General features: G+C 44.3%; 1 protein-coding gene across 1 annotated transcript in view; it reads left to right on the forward strand.

The window, feature by feature from the left end:
• LOC121270006 (multiple C2 and transmembrane domain-containing protein 2-like) overlaps positions 1 to 20,323 on the forward strand; it is a 483,534-nt gene that overhangs the window by 392,791 nt on the left and 70,420 nt on the right. Inside the window, exons 18-19 of the mRNA XM_041175251.1 lie at positions 7,425 to 7,544; positions 14,680 to 14,724. Coding sequence (XP_041031185.1) covers positions 7,425 to 7,544; positions 14,680 to 14,724 — 165 coding nt within the window. The remainder of the gene's footprint in view (positions 1 to 7,424; positions 7,545 to 14,679; positions 14,725 to 20,323) is intronic.

Genomic DNA, 20,323 nt, shown 5'->3' on the forward strand with positions numbered 1-20,323 from the left:
CACACCACTCGTCACATCCTGCCAACCAGAAAAAGACCCATTTATGCCAACTCTCCGCTTCCTGTTAGCTAGCCAAGTTTCTTTCCATGCCAGTATGTTACCCCTACACCATGAGGTTTTATTTTTCACAGTAACATTTGATGTGGCACCTTATCAAATGCCATCTGGAAATTTAAGTACAGTACAGCTACCAGTTCCCCTTTATCCACAGCACATGTGACTCCTTCAAAGCACTCCAATAAATTGGTTAAACATGATTGCCCTTTCACAAAACCATGTTACCTCTGCCTAATTACCTTGAAGTTTTCTAAGTGCCCTCTTATAACATCTTTAATAATAACTTCTAACATTTTCTCTATGACAGATGTTAAGCTAACTGGCCTATAATTTCCTACTTTCTGTCTCCCTTTTTGAATAAAGGAGTTACATTTGCTATTTTCCAATCTAATGGAGCCTTCCCCGAATCTAGGGAATTTTGGAGAATTAAAATCAGTACATCAACTATCTCATGACTCACTTCTTTCAAGACCTTAGAGAGAAGTCCATCTGGACCCGGGGATTTGTCAGCTCACAGCCCCAGCAGTTTGCTCAATACCACTTCCCTGGTGATTGTAATTATCCCAAATTCCTCCCTCCCTTCCATTTCCTGATTTACATCTATTTCTGGGATGTTACTTGTGTCGTCTATAGTGAAGACCAAAACAAAATACCTGTTTAATTCATCCGCCATTTCCCTACTTTCCATTATCAATTCCCCAGATGCACTATCTATGGGACCAACGCTCACTTTGTTAACTTTTTTCTTATTTAAATGTCTATAGAACCTCTTACCTCTTACTATCTGTCTTTATATTGCTAGCTAGTTTTCTCTCGCACTCTAACTTTCTCTAATTCTCTCTTAATCTTTTTGTCATTCTTTGCTGTTCGTTGTATTCTTTACAATCTTCTGACCTGCCACCCGTCTTTGCGCAATTATATGCTCCTTCTTCAAGTTTGATACTGTCTTTAACTTTTTTAGTTAACCGCAGATGATAGGCCCTCCCCTTGGAATGTTTCTTTCTCATTGGAATGTACGTATTCTGTGTATTCTGAAATATCCCTTTAAATCTTTGCCACTGAACCTCTCTTGACTTATCCCTTAACCTCATTTGCTAGTTCACTTTAGCTAATTCCACCTTCATGTCCTCATAATTGCCCTTATTTAAGTTTAAAATTCTAGTCTTGGACACGCTCATCTCTTCCTCAAAATGAATGTGAAATGCAATCATATTATGATCTCTGCTACCTAGGGGTGCTTTTACTATGAGGTTATCAATTAATCCTATCTTTTGGCACAATATCAGGTCTCGTATAGCCTGCTCTCTGGTTTGCTCCAGAATGTACTGTTCTGAGAAACTATCCTGGTAACATTTTATGAACTCCTCATCTACGCTACCTTTGCCCATCTGATTTTACCTGTCTATATGTACAATAAAATCCCCCATGATTATCACCATAGCTTTCTGACAAGCTCCTATTATCTCTTCTTTATATTCTGTCCTACTGTGTAGTTACCATTAGGGCGCCTGTACACCACTCCTACAGGTGATTTCTTGCCTTTACCATTTCTCATAACAGCCAAAACCACTTCTATATCCTGGTTTCCTGAACTTAGGTCATCCCTCTCTAATGTGTTAACACCATCATTAATTAACAGAACCACCTCTCATCTTTTCCTAACTTCCTGTCCTTCCTAAATGTCACGTACTCTTCAATGTTCAGGTCTCAATCTAAGTCATTCTGTAGCCATGTCTCTGTAATGGCTATCAAATTGTACTTATTTATTTCTATTTGCGCTATCAGTTCACCTGTTTTGTTTCGAATGCTACCTGTGTTACAATCCAGGACCTTTAGTTTTGTCCTTTAATTATTTTTGTAGCATCTAGACTTATCTGCTGATTTACTCTTAAATTTGTACTTTCCATCCCTTCCTGTCATGGTTTGCTTATCATTTCCCATATTAGTACCTTTCTCTCGTGCCTTGTCTCTACTCTTTGGTTTACCACATCTCCCCAAATTCAATCCTTTGCCCCCACTATTCAGTTTGAAACCTTCTTTACTTTCTCAGTTATGCAGCTCGTGAGAACACCAGTCACAACATGGTTCAGGTGTACACCATCCCAACGGTACAGATCCCACTTTCCCCAATGCTGGTGCCAATGCCTCATAAACCAGAACCTCCTTCTGCCACACCAGTCTTTAAGCCGCACATTCATTTCTCTAATCTTATATTTCCTATGCCAATTTGAATGTGGCTCAAGTAATAATACAAAAATTATTACCTTTGAAGTTCTGTTTCTTAATTTGGTGCCCAGCTCCTCATACTGACTATGCAAAACCTCCCTCCCTGTCCTCCCTATGTCGTTGGTACCTATATGGACCATGGCCATTAGACCCTAACCATCCCACTGCAAGTTCCTCTCCAACCCTGAGGAAATGTCCTGAACCATGGCACTGGGGCAGGTAACATGGCCTCCTGGACTCTTGCTCCTTGGTACAGAGAGCAGTGTCAATCCCCCTTTACTATGCTGTTCCCTACTACTACTACTACAGTCCTTTGAGCTCCTCCCACTTGAATGACTTCCTGTACCACAGTGCGATGGTCAGTCAGCTCACACACTCTGCAGCCCCTACTCTCATCCAAACAAGTTGAAAGAACCTCAAACCTGTTGGATAATTGCAGAGACTGACACTTCTCCGCTCCTGTCCTCTGGCTCCACTTACCTGCCTCAGCTGCAGTCACACCCCTCTAACCACCTTGCAGATCATAAGACTCTATTCTAAGGTGTGTGATGACCTCCTGGCACAAAGCATCCGGGTAGCTTGCACCTGATGTGTCGCAGTTCTGCAGCTTAGCTTCCAGCTCAGTGACTCTGAGTTGAAGCTCCTCCAGCCGTCGACACTTACTGCAGAAGTGCTTGACTTGGATAACACTGGCATTCAGGGGCTGCAGCAGGATCCCACATGCTGCAGTCATGACTCGTCACCTGCCCTGCCAAACTTACGTGCTTTAATTAATTACTTAATTACTTTGTTCAATTAGTTACTTTCTTTTACATATTTATTAATCTTATCACAAATTCTTGAACTATTTTAAACCTTAAGAATGGAATAGACTTTGATCACTTACCAGACACTCATAGCTAGTTTCTTCCCCTTTAGTAGAGCAAGAACCAGTTCCTACGGGGTGAAAAAGTTAGAAAAAGCAAGGAGCTTTTTCTCCCTCCCTTCTCCACCAAACTCCCTCAGCTCACCAAACTCTCACGCTCCGTTGAAATCGCACTCAGTGCTGGTCACTCTGAGAATCTCTGAAGTTATTTTTTCTAAACAAAGCGACTAGCTGAACCCAGGTACAGCAAGACCAGTTCAAGCTAGTTTCCTTAATTATTTACTTCAGCTGCTGCTAATGGATCGCTTCTCTCTCCCTGCTTAGGGCCTCTGGATGAGACTTAGAATTTAAACAGTACTTGCAGTTAAATGTTACGTACAAGCAATATTAGATTTTTAGAAAGATATTTAAGTTTCCCTCAGCTCACCAAACTCTCACACTACATTGAGGTCGCCCTCAGCCTTCAATGTATGATCTGTGCTGTGTTAACTGATCTTGGCAGTGGCACCGAATTGTCACAATTGTCACGTTTTGCGGAAGCTACTCCCTGGTTCAGGGACAGGAAAATTCAAGGATCGCTCCCACTCTGATTAATATCCAATGGCAGCGTAGCTAGAAACCTCAAGCCCATGCGTGTGTGCTTCAGACAGGACTCGGGCTTCGCTGCAATCTCTCCTGTGCCTGAAGTGGCCAGCTAGTCGCCATTCACCGCAGAGGAATAAATGGATCACGGGTGATGGATGGCCACTTGACTTAAGTTAACTAAGGGCAGGAGCATCCATTGGACAATGCCCAAGTGAGTTAATGCCCTCAGGGCAGGAAGAATTGTGGACAAAACACTGCCAAACAATATAAAGGTTAAATTCGGTAGGAAAAGGAAAAATATTGCAAGGCCTCGGGATAGGAGCAGGGAGAGTGGGGCTAATTGGAAGCTTTTTCAAAGAGCTGGAACAATGAGCCAAATGGCCACCTCCTGTGCTGTATTATTCTGTGAAAGGCACAGCACCAGGTAAAGCCTCCATCAATTATTTTACTCACTTAAACCATAGTCTACAATTATCTAATATGGGCCTATCTCTCCTGCGCCTGCCCTAGTTTAGTCCAAATTACCTAAATATGTCCCTTTCCTTTAAATTGGTTAGTTTTTCAAGCTGTATGACTGCACGTTTCTAAATGTATTTGCAGTGACTTAGAAGGCATTTGCATTTTATTTGGCCTGCGCTGGGTCTGTTAAATTATTCCCCCGGTAGAAGGTTATTGGATTTTTACACTTTATTTTAAGGCGATTATTTTTGCATGAACTTAGAGTACAATTGTTACACTTAATAAGTGTTTTTATTACTGAGCCTTTAGCCATAATATATGGGCCATTGACTGCTCTAAACAAGTTATTAGTTACATCTTTACTATGCTACAAGTGTGACCTATGAATAGTTTCATAAAATAATTATCAGATATGCTGTGCAGTTTAAAACATTTTGAGGAAGGGCAAGTGTCAAAACAGGAAGAAAAGCAGTTACCAGATGTGTGTTTAAGCCCGTGAGTATTTAATTTTTATTGAAAAATGAAATATGAAACCTAATTTTACAGATTTTGTCCTGATGGGGTGTCGAGTGTAGTTCAAGGCGTTGGATATTTTAGGAGTTAGATGTGAAAACAAATGGAATGGCATCCAGTTGGATTGGTACAGTTGCTTTGCCTTCTCCATTGATCCTAACCATCTCAGGGGTGAAATATTTTTAAAAAAAAACTTTTAAAGCTGTTCTCACCTTCAGTTTGGTTTCAAACAGAAATGTAACTTTTCATTTTGCCATTGGGGCCCAGGTTTTAAACCAGCTATCCCAGGTCAGGTAGGAAATTGAAAAGCCTGCCTCTCGCTCTCGCCATTTCTTGCCACCTTTTTTTTCCTCATCTGTTCTTGGGATGTGAGCATCACTGCCAATTCCGGCATTTATTCCCCCTCCTCAATTGCCCTTCAGCAGGTGATGGTCAGCCACCCATAACTGAGTAGCTTGCTAGGCCACTTCAGAGAGCAGTTGAGAGTCAACCACTTTGTTGTGGGTCTGGAGTTACGCGTAGGCCAGACCGGGTAAGGACAGCAGATTTCCTTCCCTATTAGGCAGTGCTTCTCAAACCTCTTGCCACTGTGACCCCAGTTTGATGCTTAAAAATTGTTGTGCTCTCAGAATAAGAGTGAAGGCTGGGGGGGGTTGCGGTAAGGGTATGAGAGCGGGGAGGGGTAGCGTTGTGAGAGTAGGGGCGGTGAGGTAGCATTGTGGGAGCGGGGGACGGAGGGTGAGGTGGGGATGGTGCAATGGTTCTTTCGCCAACTGTTATGCAGGCTCCACTGATGGAGGCAGTGATGGGCCCTTGAAGCTCATTCCCTTAGGGCACACCTTCCAAACCAGGGCAAGATAAAGAAATTGTGCGAGCACTTGTCATGGGGCCTCAGAGCCGATTCCAGCTGTGACCCAAATTGCCCGCCCCATGACCCATGGTTTGGGAACCCCTGCCTAAAGGACATTAGTGAACAGGATGGGTTTCTATGACAATCCACTAGTTTCGGAATCATCATTAATGGGGTTAGCATACCCTAACTTTTATTAATTAATCGGATTTAAGTTCCTCCAGCTGTCTTGCTGGGATTTGAACTCAAGTCTCTCGGGCATTAGTTGGGGCCTCTGGATTATTAGTCCAGTAATGCTGCCATGATATTTGCCATGACTGAGTAGGCAGGGACCCTACTTAAGATTGAAAAGCCGCGCTCTGCTGACATCACTGGTGCCATGACACAGTTTAAAGGTCTGCGCAGGGAGTATCCTGCTTTGACTGCTACCCAGCTGTGCTATCTCGACTACAGCTCCTCACACCCCACTTCCTGTAAGGACTCCATCCCATTCTCTCAGTTCCTTCGCCTCCGTCGCATCTGTTCCGATGATGCTACATTCAAAAACAGTTCCTCTGACATGTCCTCCTTCTTCCTTAACCGAGGTTTTCCACCCACGGTCGTTGACAGGGCCCTCAACCGTGTCCGGCCCATCTCCCGCGCATCCGCCCTCACTCCTTCTCCTCCCTCCCAGAAACATGATAGGGTCCCCCTTGTCCTCACTTATCACCCCACCAGCCTCCGCATTCAAAGGATCATCCTCCTCCATTTCCGCCAACTCCAGCATGATGCCACTACCAAACACATCTTCCCTTCACCCCCCTTATCGGCATTCCGTAGGGATCGCTCCCTCCGGGACACCCTGGTCCACTCCTCCATCACCCCCTACTCCTCAACCCCCTCCTATGGCACAACCCCTTGCCCACGCAAAAGATGCAACACCTGCCCCTTCACTTCCTCTCTCCTCACTGTCCAAGGACCCAAACACTCCTTTCAAGTGAAGCAGCATTTCACTTGCATTTCCCCCAACTTAGTCTACTGCATTCGTTGCTCCCAATGTGGTCTCCTCTACATTGGAGAGACCAAACGTAAACTGGGCGACCGCTTTGCAGAACACCTGCGGTCTGTCCGCAAGAATGACCCAAACCTCCCTGTCGCTTGCCATTTTAACACTCCACCCTGCTCTCTTGCCCACATGTCTGTCCTTGGCTTGCTGCATTGTTCCAGTGAAGCCCAACGCAAACTGGAGGAACAACACCTCATCTTCCGACTAGGGACTTTACAGCCTTCCGGACTGAATATTGAATTCAACAACTTTAGGTCGTGAGTCCCCTCCCCCATCCCCACCCCCTTTCTGTTTCCCCCTTCTTTTTTTTCCCAATAAATTATAAAGATTTTCCTTTTCCCACCTATTTCCATTATATAAAATAAAAAAAAAAACCCACTAGAGCTATACCTTGAGTGCCCTACCATCCATTCTTAATTAGCACATTCGTTTAGATAATATCACCAACTTTAACTTTAACACCTATGTGTTCTATTGTACTATTGTTGTTGACATCTTTTGATGATCTGCTTCTATCACTGCTTGTTTGTCGCTACAACCACACCAACCCCCTCCACCTCTCTGTCTCTCTATCTCTCCGCCCCCCACACACACACCTTAAACCAGCTTATATTTCAGCTCTTTCCTGGACTCGAACTCAAGTTCTGTCGAAGGGTCATGAGGACTCGAAACGTCAACTTTGAAAAGATGACCTTTTCAGGCTTGCAGATAGTTGAAAATGTAAATCTGCCCTTCCTCTTCCCAGGTATCTAGGATGGTGTTTATTTTTTTAGTTCTTTAGCTTTTCTTTCGGGCATTAATACAGTATTTCTTTTTCTTTTCAGTTGTATTTGGTAATTGTCTGGATATTTGAGATCTATATGCTTCCACTTGCCCTCTTGATGCTTTTTGCCTGGTACTACATTCAGATGGCTAGAGGGAAGGTTGTCAACCAACACGACATGGTGAGTTATTAATGAGACTCTCATTTTCTAGAATTTCTGGAAGAAACCTGCCTTCTCTAACATAACTAATAATGGTCCATTGTCGTCAACCAAAAACAAAAGTCTCCCCCTCTTAAAATGGCACACCTAATAAAAATCTTGTATTTATTAAGTGCTCTTCATGATCACCCAATACCCCAGAGTGCAATGAAGTACTTTTGAAGTGTAGTCACAGTTGTGATGTAGAAATGTGGCAGCCATTTTGGACACAGCAAGCCCCGACAAACAACAATGTGATAATGATCAGATAATTTTTTTTTTGTGATGTTGATTAAGGGATAACTATTGGCCAGGACACTTCCCCTGTTCCTCTCCTTCCTCCATGGGATCTTTTACATTCACCAGAACAGGCAGATGGGGCCTATCTTTAACATTTCATCGGAAGGACAGTACCTCCAACAGTGCAGCACTCCTTCACTACCACACTGCAGTAGTCAGACTTGAATTTGGTGCTTAAGCCCTGGAGTGGGTCTTGAGCCTGGAACCTTGTGACTCAGAGGCAAGAATGCTACCAATTGAGCCACAGTGGGCACTGTCAAAATCTCTGTAGAGACCATTAACGATTAAAGAGAAATTTGAACACCCAGTGATCAACTGAAAGAAATTATGCCAGAAAATTTCACATGTTTAAACAAAAACAAACTTCATTATTTATAAAAACTAAATTAAACAAAGCAAGCACTACTAGTTTGTTATAGTTTGTTAAGATTTAGAGTATAATTCCAGTACCCCTTTCACTTCTTAATTCCACCAAGAGTTCTCTTATACATTGAGATCTTGGGAGCTCATCTACTCCTCCTTTTGGAATCAAACCAAGTATGCCACAGCTCTCTGCAATTCACTTCTCCTCAGTGTTTCAGCTATTCTCCAAGGTACAAAATTTCATGGGGATCCTTCCATTAACCTTTAGTTAAGCGACCCTCCAACTTTTCTTCAAAACCTCATGGCTGTGGTCTTCTCAGCTCAAGCTTGGGCCTCATTGCATATGTGGTAAGTGATTTACAAATCAGGAACACCCCTGGTTCTTAATAGCCTCTACGCATCTTGTCTTGGCTTTAGACCGACACAGGCTGCTTCACAGCTCCTGTCATATATATATATATCTCTCTCTGCCTGTTCCAAAGCTGAACTGCTTGTTTTCTGTGGAAATAAAACACACAGAAAAAACCCAACACAAAAGGGTAGCTCCCCTCTATAGCCTATCTACATAGCAACATGGCACACTTAGGATGCTTCCAAACAGAAATATGAATCAATTATCTTTTGCCTTCAAAACAACCCTTTGATTCTGGTAACTAGATAAATAATTTATATCTCTAATGCAGTTATGGCCCTCTTTCCAGACTTGTTCGCTTCAACAACCAACTCACTGGCTTTCAAAGGTGCTGTTAGCTTCTTTGACCTTGAGCTAAATGAATAATCTATGTCCCTTACTAAATTAACTGTAGACCTCCTGTCTCTACTAAAAGCTCAGAGATGGGTCATCCATCATTTCAGTTTTTCACTTCAAACCCTGACCTTATTAAATAAACACAGATTACCCTTTGACCTGTAATTACCCTAGGTCTGTTTACTAGTTTCTCAACCAAGTGTTTCTATTTATCACTATTTAAATTCGATTGCTACTAAAAGTTATTTCTAAAGCACAAAAATTAGAAAATTGCAACAACCATAACAACAAATCAAGAACCTTGTAAACTTAAATAATATTATGATTTTTGAATTGAGGGAGCATTTCTCTTGTTCAATGGACGGCAGCTGAACTGAAGTTGGCCCCTTAATGATATAACAACATATGTGTGTCTTTTGAAATTGAATCAGGATTAAATATCCATCTAGATCTATGCCTGAAATTCCTATGGTGTGGGCATTCTCAAGAGGAAGATCGATGGAACCCCGGAGTAAAGGCATAAATGGATAAAAATGACCATTAACGCCAATTCTCTGGGAATTCTATCACCCTCTCCATAAAGTTAGGGTAAGGGACTGTTAAAACCATCTGAAAACTCAAGGCCCTGATTGCTCATGAGTATTCACACTGTGAAGTTATTTACAAAACAGAGTTCATTACTTTGCTTTTTCAGTGTCTTTCTCGTCACATGGTTTTAATTGTTTATTTATTGAACTTCTCAGGTTTGTCCATAGTCTCTCTCAACTTATTGGGTCATAGAATGGCACTGACGTGATTTGATCACAAAAAGGTCATCTCTTCCTCCTGTTGCAATAAATTGCAATTAAAAAAGACAACCTGCAGTTACACTGACCTTAACTGCATTGAGAGGGGTCAGAATATTCCACAGGGCTGCTCTCGCTAACTTGGCAGGGAGTGCGACAGGAATTAAATGGAGCCTCCATGACAGAGATGGAGCAGTTGCAAAGATGTTCCTGGTCCTCTCACCCCAAGTTTGTCCCATAACTGAACCCAAATTGAAGGACTCTGAGAAACTGAACACTAAAAAGATTGTCCTCCTTGACTGATCAATGTTATGAACGTACGAACAAGGAGCAGGAGTAGGCCATTCAGCCCTTCGAGCCTGCTCTGCCATTTACTAAGATCGTGGCTGATCTGATAGTAACCTGAAACCTGCATCCCACCTACCCCCGATAACCTATCACACCCTTGCTTACCAAGAATCTATCCACCTCTGCCTTAAAAAATACTCAGAGTTAATGGAGTTAAGAATTCAATGTTAATGGAGTTTCATTGCCACTTCAGTGAGTGAGAAGAGCCAGGCAAACCTTTAGTAGCAATAATGCCGTAACCTAACTGTTGCCACTTGAAGGCACTTCAATGCCTGCATTTGTGTATCTGAAAGCAAATTGGTTGGGTGGATGAAGGGAAAAAAGTATTTCAGACATTTTCCCGTGATGACTGCCCCTTTTAAGTCTGTTTTGCAGCACTGTTGGTTTCTATGACATGTTGTTTGAGTGATCTCACCGACCTCCACTCTGGCCCACAGTTCTTACAGAGCGTAAAATCAGAGCCCTGGAGCCAAGAACAGAGGTCAGCCATGTGACTGCAGAAAACAATGTGCGTTACTAGAACCCGTCACTGCAGCAAACTCTTAATAACCTCGTAACTAGAAGAAGTGGACATTCTTGATGGGATTGTTGGTGGGGAGGTGAAAGGGTTGGCAAGATGCCTGAGTAGCTTTTCTGAGGGAAGGCAAGTTAAAACACAGAAAATAAGTACAATATGTGTCTGTAATTTGTATCTTAGTATTCAATGAAAATATTTTGAGGAGTTATAATTTCTTGGCCCCAAAATCTGATGCCTGAGATTAAAAAAAAGGCAAATTTTCCCAGTAACAGTGTATTATCTCCAGGCATTATATTGCATTGATTTGCATAGAGTGTAGAGCACAGGAATAAGCCATTCAACCCTGCTGGTCTCTGCCAGTGTTTATGCTCCATACTTTTCATCTAAATCTATCAGAATATCATTCTGTTCCATTCTCCCTTATTTAACTCATTTAACTTCCCCCTTAAATGCATCCATTCTATTTGGTGTAGCTCGTCCTGGTAGCGAGTTCCACATTCTCACCACTTTTGGAATGGAGAGGTTTCTCCTGAATTTCCTATTGGATTTATTAGTAACTATCTCCTATTTATGGCCCCTGGTATTGGTTTCTCCCACAAGTGGAAACATCTTCTAAAATCAGCCCTTTCGAGCATAATTTTAGAGACCTCAATCAGGTCAACCCCACCCCACCCCCAGTCTCTCTTTTCTAGAGAAAAGAGCCCTAGCCTATTCAATCTTGATAGAATCCAGCTATTTCAGGATACCGCAGTTTTAAAGCAAGCACTGTTTATCATGTGGAGCTCCCAGAAAAGCTTTCGTGTTAGTGAATGTGCTGATCAGGACTCAGGAATGTGCAACTCTTGCCTCCTATCAGTTCCATTCATTTTCATTATGTGGCCTTTGTTTTTTTCTATTAATACGTTTGAACTCCAGCCAGTAGCAGCCCTCTGCTAACACTTGCATCCAACTATGGATCGCTCAAGATGCTGATGGGTTTAAGGGTTAAATCTGCACTGTTCACGACAGTGCAGGTGTTGGGCCAATGAAACCAGCTGCAGAAACTCAGAAGGAAAATGGGAGTGTGGTGACAATAGTATCATTCTGGCAACCTACTTCTGCCTGATGATAAATTGGAAGATTTTGATTCGCACTCTTAGGCTGGAATCCACAGTGAGGTAAAATCAATGTCATAACCCGTAGCACAAAACAGAGGAAAATATGGTCAAAAATGCGAGACTTGTTGGAATTTTCCCAGCCCCCTCGGAGACGGGGTTGTAGGGGGTAACCGTTTTGGGATGGCTCCCCAACACGGTCCTGACTCTAGGGTGGACCTGCCGCTGGAATCAACAACCCACACAACCGAGGCAGTCGGGCTATCAAGGTAATTAAGGCCTCAGGAGGGCCATTTCCTGAGAGCGAGGCAGGTTTCCCACCATCCTTTGGGGGCCCCCCCCCGAAGCACCCAGAAACGCTTTGGAGGCAACCACTCAGCAGGAGGTCGGAGGGTCATCAGAGGCTGCTGCAAATGGCAATACTGTATCAGGAAAACGCAAGGCACCAAGGGCCGATCAAAATCGCTGCCAGGCGCATCCCTGCAGAGGGGTGGGGTTACTGCTCCACACTGAGGACAAACACAGTTCTGTGGCTTGTTTTTTTTTAATGACTCCCGCTAGACCCCTTTGTGCAGGCCTCCGTTTTGAGGCAGTCCCTAGGTCTCCCTCTTCCTTAGCAGTGCTCACCTCTCCCAGTGGGGTCACTGGGTAACCCTCCTGCTGTGCCCTCCGATTGGCCCTCACTGTCCGTTGGCTACCTCCTGTGAGATCACGCAGGCAGGTGGACTGCTGACATGGATAGGGGTAGAGTCAGGCAATGGTCCTGACGCTGGTGAATTTTCTAAGCCGTGAAGAGCGTTTGTAATTCGAACGCCTAATGTGAAGAATTACATAATTCATTTACTCCAGAGCAAGGCTTTGCGTGTAAACTGGGGTAATATTTAATAATCATTGAACAGAGACCAAACCAACGTGCGAAAACCTCCTGCACAAATGGCCACCTGTGACACTAAGATAAAAGCAAAATACTGCAGATGCTGGAAATCAGAAATAAAAACAGAAAGTGCTGGAAAACTCAGCAGGTCTGGCTGCACCTGTGGAGAGAGAATCGGCAACGCAGCAATGACCAGTGAATCTGTTTTATTGGATATGGCTGAAGGATAAGCATTGGCCAGAACACTGGGATGACTCCGCTGCAGCTCCTCTTCCATGGGATCTCTTCCATTTTCCAGAACAGACAGCTGGGGTCAGGGTTCATCTCAGATCCGCCTTCCTGCTTGCTGGGCTTCACCCCAGGGATTGCGATTCCCCAACGTCTGCCCTGCCCCCACCCTATAGTGGACAGACTGATGTGGCTTTTTCCTTTGATGGTGGGGGATTGACTATATATTTGCCCCTCCCATCCCGACACCAATATGTAGGTGATATGTGCTATAATGGATTGGACAGCTATTGAGCAGTTCGACCTTCTTCCATGAAGCCTATCCAAGGCCTCTAACTTGGACAAACATGGGACAGAAGATCGGAGCCTAAACCTGTTCCAATCACCGCTGAAACAGTAAACCTTCTTCCCTCCCCATGGCTACTTCCATGTACCAGTAATGTAGGGGGCTGGTTAGCTTATGTGGCTAGGTGACCAGCATGAGGTTCAGAGTAATGCCAACAGTGTGGGTTCGATTCCTGTTCCGGCAGAGGTAGACTTGGTACCTGCCTCCTCATTCTGCCCTGAGAGTAGAAGGCAATGGCAAGCTACCACTGACAGAAAAGAAAGAAGCTGCCAAGAAAAAAGCAGCTCGGGACGAAGCATCAGCAGACGAAGGGCCAAAGACCTGTCTTCTGGCAGAGCACGCGTGAATGAATGAACCCACCATTGGAGGATGCTGAAGTGAAAAAGCAAATGAGCAATTACAGTGTAGAAGAACTAACTTGTAAGGTTAAGAAAAATAGGGCTGTATTTTATGTGCCCCCACCGGGTTTGTTTTCGGCAGGGGGTGGAGTGGGGTGGGCTACGTTAAATAGGGCACGTGCCCAGCCACTACCTTTCCACTCACCCCCATAATATGGGGGATGGGCAGGCGTCGAGATAGGCAGCCCTCCCACTATATTTAAATAAAGAATCAAGGCTTGTTAATAAGCCAGTTGATCCCGATGACATGAAGCCCATGACATAAGATGGGATGGGCAGGCCGCTTTTAAAAAAACATTCCAAAGGGCGGGAGGGATAGGGGGAGTACCATCTTCAGGAGTTGCCCTTTGCAAAGCGGATTGGCTGGTAGCTCCTGAGGGCGCGTCTTCCTCCCCAGTGAGGGGCAGAAGTCCCACGCTGCCCCTACTTAACCTGCTGCACCATGTTATGGCTAGAGGGCGGGCTGGCCTGGAGAGAGTCCGCTCCACGTCAACCTTGCACCCTGGGGTGGGGGGGGTGGGGAGGCAACCGTCTACCCACAAACTCCAGCACACCCCTCCCTCCCCCCAACCCCCCGATAATATTCTGCCATTGTGTGAAAAAATACACCCAACTGCATTTTACCTCTGGCGCACATCACTGAAATGAAGCAGTGGAGATAAACCCTTTTGAGTACTGAATATCTTTCGGAATTTGCAAATTTCATAGAATCATCGAAGGGTTACAGCAAAGATGGAGGCCATTCAACCCATCAGGTTTGTACCTGTTCTCTGCTAGAGCAACCCAGCTAGTCTCATTCTTCTTCCCTTTGCCAGTATTTGTTGACTGCCAGAAGTGATTTTCATTTTCATCCCAGTGATAACTATGGTGAGCATGTGAGTCACTGTCCTCTGCAGCTAAGCTGGGTCGTTTGGGAACGACTTATGCAGATAATGAGACATGCTGCACAATTCAGTATAAAAATGTGGTGGCCTCTCTTTCAGTGATGGAGCACTGCTCTATGGCATCAAACCCTTTGCTTACGTTGTGCTAATCCAAAGTTAAGAGTGTTTCGACAATGTAAGAAAATAATGTTACCTAACCTAACTGTATTTTTTTCTCTTTTTGATGTGACAGGAGGATGATGATGTGGATGATGATGACGATGAGGAGGATGAAAAGGTAGCGGACAACACATTTAATTATTTCTAGACAGACAGAAACTTCATTTGCAGATGAAACATCTTGAGATGCAGTGTTTCTTTTCTTGAAAAGCCTTTGCTGTGGATTTTCTCTGTCACCCTGCCAATTCTCATTGTGTTCTACATAGTTCTCAAAGTACTGGAATGGAATTATTGGCAGCTACTAGCCTTGGCTTAAGTGCATTAAAATAAACTTGGCAAATACAGTAAAGATATGCTTAAAGCAGAAACCCATCCTAATTAGATGGTTTGGATATCTTTAAGCAAGTATTTGAGATTTTAATTTGTATTTGTGTCGGACAGTGTTGCAGAATCATTTCCACATTCCATGTCAGCCAGTCACTGAAAGCTTCTATTGTTAGTACTAGTATAAAGTTGCATTCTGCAGGCGCTAGAAATGGTTTAGTACAGTTATAAACATCAGAAAATCTAACTGTCTGTGTAATCGAAAACCTTGAATTGGTAACACTGCCAGGCCCCATTCTGGTGAAGTCCGTGGGTAATGAATTAGCAGTAACATCTGCTATTCTGACTTCCTCCAGCAGTGGCACTGCTACCTCTTTCAACTAAAACAGAATTGCAATAATGCCTTTATTTACTTGTCGGGAGACAGCAGTGTGACCTCTCAGCCTGCTAACAACAAACACAGCGAGAAAGCATCCAGCGTACAGGGAAAGCGTGGTCTTGAGGAGCAACCCAAAATAGATAAAAGCAAATAAACAATCCATTTTGCACCCGGCCTGATTTTCTTTGATGTTTCTCACCTGTTTCCTGATACCATCCAATACCAGCTTCTAAAGTCACCTCCAAGTTCTCTGGTTAACTCCAGACCACAGGAGATCCATGATTCACACATTTATATCTCGCAAATAGTACCATCATCTGTTGTGTTACAGTCCAAAAGTGTCACAATTCCGACTTTATGTCAACCCTTAGAACATCAAGTTGGCTACATTTTGAAGTCTGACTCCCACATGTCCTCTCAGCCAGCCAACTGGGTGCATTTGGAAATGAAGGCATTTGCAAAAGAACTACATAATTTGTCAAAACCATACTGTTATCTCTAAAACTATCCTTTGTATCATTTATAAAAGTAGTTAATCAAACACTCCAGCCTCTCTGATAGGCCTAGGATCTAAGTTGATGATTATTTTGGGAGAAACATTGGAATTACATCTGTGCCAGCAATTTGCAGAATGCCACAGTCTGAGCATGTGCAATGTGGAGGATCTCCCAGCATGATCCTCCCAGCTATGGTGTACAATACTTTGAAGTGTGAATTTCCTCAGGCTATAACAATAAACAGAAGTTTTGTTTTTTGATATGACTTCAAAACAGCATGGAACCATTTTTTTGTGGGAACCTTGACAGGAAATGCTCTTTTGCTTCGTCAACTGGCTAAACAGCAACAGTACCTTATACCGAGAGCTTGAAGGTTACAGTTGTTCACAGAACAGATTTATTTGTGCAGCTGTGATTTATTTATCTAGTTCTAGTGGGTACAGAAAACAATAACTAGTTATTCTCCAAGAGTTAATCAGAAGCACTCACTTCATTGCCTTTGGGTAGAGCTCTTGCCAATATCTTACTAATTTATTTCTCTGGGGATATAACCCCCCCCCCCCCAACCAAACTTCAAGAAGTCCACACCTTCTACCTCCATCCAGGAACTGCATAACCTCTGATTTATCTCGAACTATATCATAAAGACATTATGTGTGGCCAGAATGTTGACAGTCAGACATGAATGTAGCATTCTTCCATATGCAAATTTTGCATCACACTTGCAACTGATTGGCTGAAATTTAATAGAAATTTCATTAAATAATGACCAGTACAAATCATTGTGTATCAAGAGGGAATGAAACTGCATATCAGCAAATATACTTATAATTTCAAACTAGTAAATTCCAATCCAAAAATTAACCAGTAATGGCAAGGAGCACGAAGGAAAGCAGTGAAATGCTTGCAAGTATTACTGTTTTGAAAACCCTTTTCATTGTTTGGCATTTCCACTAAACGAACACATATACGAATTAGGAGCAGAAGTAGGCTACTCGGCCCCTTGAGCCTACCCCACCATTCAATAAGGCCTCGGCTGATCTGAATGTAACCACAAACACAAATTCCTGCCTACTCCAGATAAACTTTCAGCCCTTGTTAATTAAGAATTTATCTAGGTCTGCCTTAAAATTATTCAAAGACTCTGCTTCCACCGCCTTTTGAGGAAGAGAGTTCCAAAGACTCGCAACTCTCTGAGAAAAAAAAATTCTCCTCATCTCTGTCTTAAATAAGTGATCCCTTGTTTTAAACCTAAGATCCCTAAGTTCTAGATTCTCCCACAAGAGGAAACATCCTCTCCACATCCACCCTGTCAAGACCCCTCACAATTTTAAAAAATTCATTCACGGGATGAGGGCCTCGCTCGCTGGGCCAGCATTCATTGCCCATCCCTGGTTGCCCTTGAGAAGCTGGCAGTGAGCTACCTTCTTGAACCGCTACAGTCCCTTTGGTGTCAGTACACCGACAGTGCTGTTGGGAAGGGAGTTCCAGGATTCTGACCTAAAGGAATGGTGATATATTTCCAAGTCAGGATGGTGACTGACTTGGAGAGGAACTTCCAGGTGGTGGTGTTCTCATGTGTCTGCTGCCCTTGTCCTTTTAGATGGTAGTGGTCGTGGGTTTGGAAGGTGCTGCCTAAGAATTGCCGCAGTGCACCTTGCAGATGGTACACACACTGCTGCTACTGTGCATCGGTGGTGGGGGGAGTGAATGTTTGTGGATGTGGTGCCAATCAACTGGGCTGCTTTATCCTGGACAATGTCAAGCTTCTTGAGTGCTGTGGCAGCTGCACTCATCCAGGCAAATGGGGAGTATTCCATTACACTCCTGATTTGTACCTTGTAGATGGTGGACAGGCTTTGGGGAGTCAGGAGGTGAGTTACTTGTCGCAGGCTTCCTAGCCTCTGACCTGCTGTTGTAGCCACAGTGTTTATATGGCCAGTCCAGTTCAGTTTCTGGTCAATTGGTAACCCCCAGGATGTTGATATTGGAAGATTCAGTGATGGTAATGCCATTGAACGTCAAGGGCGAATGATCAGATTCTCTTTTATTGGAGATTGCGTGGTGCAACCTGTCAGCCCAAGCCTAGATATTGTTCAGCTCTTGCTGCATTTGGACATGGACTGCTTCCGCATCTGGTGCTGAACAATGTGCAACTATTAAGGAATATCCCAACTTCTGGCCTTATGATGGAAGGAAGGTCATTGATGAAGCAACTGAAGGTGGTTAGACCTAGGACACTACCCTGAGGAACTCCTGCAGTGATGTCCTGGGACAAAGATGATTGACCTCCAACAACCACAACCATCTTCCATTGTGCTAGGTGTGACTCCAATCTGTGGAGAGTTTTATCCCTGATTCCAGTTGACTCCAGTTTTGCTGGGGATCCTTGATGCCACCCTTGGTCAAATGTGTCCTTGATGTCAAGGGCAGTCACTCTCGCCTCACCTCGGGAGTTCAACTCTTTTGTCCATGTTTGAACCAAGGCTGTAATGAGGCCAGGAGCTGAGTGGCCCTGGAGGGACCCAAACTGGGCATCAGTGAGCAGGTTATTGCTAAGCAAGTGCCGCTTGATAGCACTGTCGATGACCCAATCCATTACTTTCCTGATGATCGAGAGTAGCCTTATGGGGTGGTAATTGGCCGGGTTGGATTTGACCTGTTTCTTGTTTACAGGACGTATTTGGGTAATTTTCCACATTGCCAGGTAGAAGCCAGTGTTGTAGTTGTACTGGAACAGCTTGGCTAGGGGCGTGGCAAGTTCTGGAACACAAGTCTTCAGTACTTTGGCTGGAATATTGTCATGATCCATAGCTTTTGCAGTGTCCAGTGCCATCAGCTGTTTCTTCAAATCACATGACGTGAATTGAACTGGATGAAGACTGGCATCTGTCATGCTGGGGACCGCCAGAGGAGACCGAGATCGCTCATCCACTCGGCACTTCTGGCTGAAGATTGTAGCAAATGCTTCAGCCTTATCTTTTGCGCTAATGTGCTGGTCTGCTCCATCATTGAGGATGGGGATATTTATGCAGCCTCCTCATCCCCCAGCGAATTGTTTAATTGTCCACTACCATTCACGATTGGATGTGGCAAGACTGCAGAGCTTAGGTTTGATCCGTTGGTTGTGGGATCGTGTAGCTCCTTCAATCACTTGCTCTGTATGCTGTTTGGCATGCTAGTTCGGTGTTACAGCTTCACCAGGTTGACACCTCATTTTTAGGTATGCCTGGTGCTGCTCCTGGCATGCCCTCCTGCACTCTTCATTGAACCAGTGTTGGTCCCCTGGCTTCACAGTATGGTAGAGTGGGGGATATGCCGGGCCATGAGGTTACAGATTATGTTTGAGTACAGTTCTGCTGCTGCTGATGGCCCACAGTGCCTCATGGATGCCCAGCTTTGAGTTGCTAGATCTGTTCGAAATCTATCCCATTTAGCATGATGGCAGTGCCACACAACAAGATGGAGGGTATCCTCAATGTGAAGGCGGGACTTAGTCTCCACAACTACTGTGCGGTGGTCACTCCTACCGATGCTGTCATGGACAGATGCATCTGTAGCAGGCAGATTGGTGAGGATGAGGTCAAGTATGATTTTCCCTCTTGTTGGTTCCCTCACCGATTGATGCAGACCCAGTCTAGCAGCTTTGTCCTTTAGGAGTCGGCCAGCTCGGTCAGTAGTGGTGCTACCAAGCCACTCTTGGTGATGGATGTTTAAGTCCCCACCCAGAGTACATTCTGCACCCTTGCCACCCTCAGTGCTTCCTCCAAGTGGTGTTAAACATGGAGGAGCACTGATTCATCAGCTGAGGCAGCGCAGTACTTGATAATCAGCAGGAGGTTTCCTTGCCCATGTTTGACCTGATGCCATGACTACATTGGGTCCGCAGTTGATGTTGACTCCCAGGGTAACTCCCTCCTGACTGTATACCACTGTCCTGCCAGTTCTGCTGGGTCTGCCCTGCCAGTGGGACAGGACATACCCAGGGTGGTGATGGTGATATCTGGGACATTGTCTGTGAGGTGTGATTCCATGAGGATGATTATGTCAGCTCCCCCAATTTTGGCACTAGCCTCCAGATGTTAGTAAGGAGGACTTTTCAGAGTCTACAGGGCTGAGTTTGCCGTCGTTGCTTCGTGCCTAGGTTGATGCCGGGTGGTCCAACTGGTTTCATTCCTTTTTTTGCAGCTTTGTAGCATTATCCTGGGGCTCTGGATTATTAGTCCAGCAACAACACCAGTACACCATTGCCTCCCCCATCTTAACGGGTCTTAAAGGTTTCAATCAAGTCGCCTTTTACACTTCCAAATTCCAGTGGATACAAGCCTAACCTGTCCAGTCTTTCCTCATAAAACAACCTGCTCATTCCTGTTCTTAGTTCAGTAAACCTCCTCTGAACTGCTTCTAACACATTTACATCTTTCTTTAAATGAGGAGACTATACTGTACACATTGCTCCAGATGTAGTCTCGCCAAAGCCCTGTACAACTGAAGCATAACCTCCCACTTTTGTAATC

Source organism: Carcharodon carcharias, chromosome 26 (assembly GCF_017639515.1).
Source record: "Carcharodon carcharias isolate sCarCar2 chromosome 26, sCarCar2.pri, whole genome shotgun sequence".
Lineage (NCBI taxonomy): Eukaryota > Metazoa > Chordata > Chondrichthyes > Lamniformes > Lamnidae > Carcharodon > Carcharodon carcharias.